We start from the raw sequence: 5,000 nt of genomic DNA, 5'->3' as shown, positions 1-5,000 counted from the left end.
TGGGAGTAAATCTCAATAGCTCATCATCAGACTTCCCTTTTCGTGCCTCATTGAATCTTGTGATCATTTTTCCTTTTTTCACGTCCCAGATAAATGCCCCGTTCCGTGAGGTGCCCCCCGCCACGCAGTTCAGGTCTCCTGTGAGGAAAAGCACAGGGGAACAAACACACACACACACACACACACACACACACACACACACACACACACACACACACACACACACACACACACACACACACACACACACACACACACACACACACACACACACAGTCATGATTCTGTACAATGGACCCCTATGACTACCACTAGTTTTAAAATTACTTTCAAAAATATGCCTCCATGACAATGCTGTGTACAGTGAAAAACAGACTTCAAATACTTAAAAAACTCAAACACTTTAAAAACTCAAATACTGTAAAAAAAAGTATGCAGTTTATGTGCCATTCCTAAGCACAGTTGTTTTACATCTAATTAAATAAATAAATAAAAAAAATGAAAGCAACTCAGAGTAACTCTGCATTACTGCATTAAGTAAACATGTGAAATCTATAGATCTTCTGCAGAACAACAAACAGCTGGTATGTAAACATAGTTATCACAGAACGCCCCCCCCAATGGTCACGTGGTACAGCCTGCCGTGTGCAGGGGGAGTTCACTGTTCATTTGTGTCAATGCTCCTATGTTATTTCACACCTGCAACTCAATCTTGGTTTCATGTATGTTTGTACTGAAACCCCTGTATGTCAGGTTAAGATGTTTCCTGTGTTCATGCTGCTTGCTGTATATGAGTGCCATTTGTTTTTCATTCTTGTCTAAAATGTCTGTCTATGTGGTGGGCTCTATTTTCATGGCACTGCTGGGGTGTTACTGCTGCCTAACGCCAAGTCTGATGGATTTCGTAGGACGCATTTATCGGCATCTGTTAATCTGGCAGACAGAAATAAATGCACGTGACAATAAACTCCTCTGGTGCAGGAGGTGGGTTGAACCCACTGGAAGAGGTCTCATGATTTAATCCGCCTCCTCCCAGACAAGTTTAATCTCCTCAGGACTAGGAGCTCTGTTTATGGGATTAACTCCCTGTATCTCCCTGACAAGTTTATTTGTTTCCTCATCTTTGTTTGCGCTGCTGTTTCTATACATTCTACACATTCATGATGAAATTGTTACTGCACTTTGCTGCCGGCTCATGCTGGACTTTTAAAGGGAGTGCGAAGAGTTAATATGATTGGTTATTGCGGCGGCAGGCCTAACCACACCTGCTGATCACGTGATCAGTCTAATCTGTTTAACACGCGGGTCATCAAAGTAGCAACATTTGTGTCTGCAACTTCTCTCTGTGTTCAGAAGGCCTTATGTGAAACACTGCTGCAGTCAACAGGTTTTATTCACATCTTACCTGGAGCCCAGGAGAGAGAGTAGATGACACCCTCGTTGCCGGGAGACGTGTACACCGCAGTGAGGGTGTTAATGTCCCACACTTTGATTGTCCCATCGAACGAGGCCGTGGCAAGCAGGTTGGGGTCGTCTGGCTTGAACTTGCAGTCAAAGATGGTTTCCACATGACCCTGAATGTTACATGAGGTCAAAAACATTTATCAACTCCAGTGAGTTGAAGTGTCAGTGCAGAGTCAAAAACTCGAGTTCTGAGTAAACATATTTCTTCCTAAATCAAAGAGTGCAGTATAACAACTTTAAAACTACAAAGAACAAAGTATAACAAAAAATACAATTACAAAGAACAAAGTATATTTAAAAAAAACTATTAGTCATCGCTTCATAAAACTCTTATAACAGAGAATGTACTGAGAATAGCGTACCTTCATACATTCAGTTAATATTCATAATCCACTGATTTAAATGTGATTACTGTGTCATCAGAGTTTATTTCAGCTTTGGTTTTTGCTGTTTTCGATCTCTTTCCTGTGCTAATCATTGTATGACTCTGACCACAAGTGGGACAACCTATTTGTCCTTGACACGGTGTCCTAAGGGCCATGTACCAGTGTGTCTTACAGTCTGCAGTGCATGCTGGCCCTACCAGGTCACGGAGGAAGTCCCACTTCCTGGACCCCATGTCGTACAGTCCTACCCCACCATCTAGGAAGCAGCAGACGGCGTGTCCAGGAGGCAGGGAGAAGATCTGATTCTGGGAAGGGGCGGGAGGAGGGATGGCCTCGCTGGTGGACGACGTGTGGTGGGTCTTGGACGGGGAGATCGAGCTGAAGTCTACACACACACACACACACACACACACACACACACACACACACACACACACACACAGTAATCAATATACTTCCTTCTTTGCTGAAACACAGTAAAGTGTTACAAGTCACAAAAGCGAAGCCAAACAAATCACTGCAAAGTAAAGAGATTAAGGCAGAGATTAAATCAGAGTAAAGACATTAAAGCAGAGATTAAAGCAGAGTAAAGAGATTAAAGCAGATATTAAAGCATAGTAAAGAGATTAAAGCAGAGATTAAAGCACAGATTAAAGCAGAGTAAAGAGATTAAAGCAGAGTAAAGATATTAAATCAGAGATTAAATCAGAGTAAAGAGATTAAGGCAGAGATTAAAGCAGAGATTAAAGCAGAGTAAAGAGATTCAAGCAGAGATTAAAGCAAAGAAGAGATTAAAGCAGAGATTAAAGATGAGTAAAGAGATTAAGGCACAGTAAAGATATTAAAGCAGAGTTTAAAGCAGAGTAAAGAGTAAAGCAGAGATTAAAGCAGAGATTAAAGCAGAGTAAAGAGATTAAGGCACAGTAAAGATATTAAAGCAGAGATTAAGGCAGAGTAAAGCGATTAAAGCAGAGTAAAGTGTAGAAAAGCACAGAAAGTCAGAACAAAGGGGACCTTTCTTGGCAGGTGGGGAGTTTAGAACATGCAGGGCATGGAAGCCTGTCTTCTTCAGTTTGAAGTTGTCCAGCGGCGTTACTCTGGACACGTTCCACACTCTTAGCACGCCAACCTGAGAATCTTCACACAAGAGCACAGGAGCACTTCTACATGATGTCAGTACTTCAGTGTCAGGGTGTATGTGTGCACTGGGCTCCTCTCTCACCCCCCGTGACGAACATGCCCGGTGCTGTAGGTACCCAGGCCAGGCACTGCACAGAGGCAGCCGCGCTGGGCAAACTGAAGGTCGTCACGCACGCCAGCGACTCGCAGTCCAGCAGCCGAATGCCGTTGTGCATGTTGGCCACCAGCAGGTAGTCTGTGCTGAGCGGGTCCCATTCCAGAGCTGTCACCGGGTCCTCCTCGTCCGTCCCTTCCAGAGACTCCGGACGCAACACGTGCTTCTGGTTCTTCGAGCCTGAGGGAACAGACACCATGTTGGGGGCCACATTCCCACCAATAACAAGGCTAACGGTACTCGGAGTCTAAAGGGGTTCGGTTAGCATGATCGCTCATGAATAACGCGTTCAGTAATAGTTATAAAAGTGCTGTTTGTGTTTTGTTGTCTATAGGAGCAACGCAATTTTCATGATGCCTTTATTGTTTTAACATCATGTTGCTTGCGCTCCAGCGTAGCAGTGGTAATGGTTGCGGTCGGGGTCGCGGTCGCGGTCTCACCTGGCTGAAAGACAGACAGGCTCCCATCCGTGTGGCCGAATACCACTTTGCCTTTCTTCAACGGGTGCCAGCGGAACAGGCAGATGTCGGAAAGGAAGCTGTGCGCCTCCTTGTGGACGGTGACGCCCGCGTCCGGCCCAGAGACGGCCCAGACGTAGAGCGGGCCGCGGTGGGAGACAAATGCCACGCTGTCGCCTGAGTTCCAGCTCCAGCTTATACTAGCAGGCACTCCTGCAGCATCACAACACAGGTACACATGCTTACACACACGTACACACATGTATACCCAGGTAAATACGGTTACACACAAGTATACATGCATACACACGCTTACACATGCTTACTCATATTTACACACACACACACACACACAGGTATACATGCATACACACACTTGCTGACACACACACGCACACACACACAACTACACATGCTTACACACAAGTTCACATGTTCATACACACACACAAAGGTGATAAACACTTACACGTTTTCAAACACACACACGTACAAGTACCCATTCTTACAAACACTTATACATACACTTACACACACACTTACACTTACACATGCACACACAGGCTTGCACACACATATGCACACATACACCCATATACACATACAGGTGGTTAGGATTAGGGTTCAACGCACACACACACACACACACACACACACACACACAGAAACACGCACACATTTACATGTGCTTACACACGCTTACACACCGACGGTCAGCCACATAAACACCATATTTTTACACACATGTATACAAATACACAAACACAGTTCTACTCAGTAGTAGCATAAAGTTGTAAAACTGTGAGTGTGAGTGTGTGTGTGAGCGTGTGTGTGTGTGAGTGGAAGGTGAGTGGCTGCCTTTCGTGTTGTCCAGGCGGGCAATCGCCTTCTGCTCCGCCACGTTCCAGACGATGAGGAGGTGATCTGTGCTGGCGCTGGCAAAGACCTCTGGGTCATGTGGACACCATGAGATGGCAGTGATGGTCTTCTTGTGCTCTGACATGATGGCCCTCAACTTAAACTCACTGTACCTGTGGTCCAGCTGAGCGCAGAGCACCCGGCAGAAAGGGTAACATGTACAGTAGTATGGACAGTAGTATGTATAATAGCATGTACAGTAGCATGTACAGTAGTATGGACAGTAACATGCACAGTAACGTGTTCCGTAGTATGTACAGTAGCATGTATAATAGCATGTACAGTATCATGTACAGTAGTATGTATAATAGCATGTACAGTAGTATGTACAGTAGCATGTACAGTAGTTTGTACAGTATCATGTACAGTAGTATGTATAATAGCATGTACAGTAGTTTGTACAGTATCATGTACAGTAGTATGTATAATAGCATGTACAGTAGCATGTACAGTAGTATGTATAATAGCATGTACAGTAGT

At 44.6% G+C, this 5,000-nt stretch overlaps 1 protein-coding gene across 2 annotated transcripts in view; it reads right to left on the bottom strand.

Annotated features, from left to right (window-relative positions):
* The window catches only part of wdr17 (WD repeat domain 17), a 31,679-nt gene that overhangs the window by 17,530 nt on the left and 9,149 nt on the right, over positions 1-5,000 (bottom strand). For both annotated transcript variants that reach the window (XM_035531372.1, XM_035531371.1), the window contains exons 3-9: positions 4,461-4,644; positions 3,585-3,815; positions 3,073-3,324; positions 2,865-2,987; positions 2,048-2,235; positions 1,406-1,574; positions 47-138 (exon numbers count right to left, since the gene is read on the bottom strand). In XM_035531372.1, the coding sequence (XP_035387265.1) occupies positions 47-138; positions 1,406-1,574; positions 2,048-2,235; positions 2,865-2,987; positions 3,073-3,324; positions 3,585-3,815; positions 4,461-4,644 (1,239 nt within the window). The remainder of the gene's footprint in view (positions 1-46; positions 139-1,405; positions 1,575-2,047; positions 2,236-2,864; positions 2,988-3,072; positions 3,325-3,584; positions 3,816-4,460; positions 4,645-5,000) is intronic.

Source organism: Electrophorus electricus, chromosome 11, assembly GCF_013358815.1.
Source record: "Electrophorus electricus isolate fEleEle1 chromosome 11, fEleEle1.pri, whole genome shotgun sequence".
Lineage (NCBI taxonomy): Eukaryota > Metazoa > Chordata > Actinopteri > Gymnotiformes > Gymnotidae > Electrophorus > Electrophorus electricus.
The sequence above is the reverse complement of the archived record's forward strand: the minus strand, read 5'-3'. Positions and strand labels throughout refer to the sequence as shown.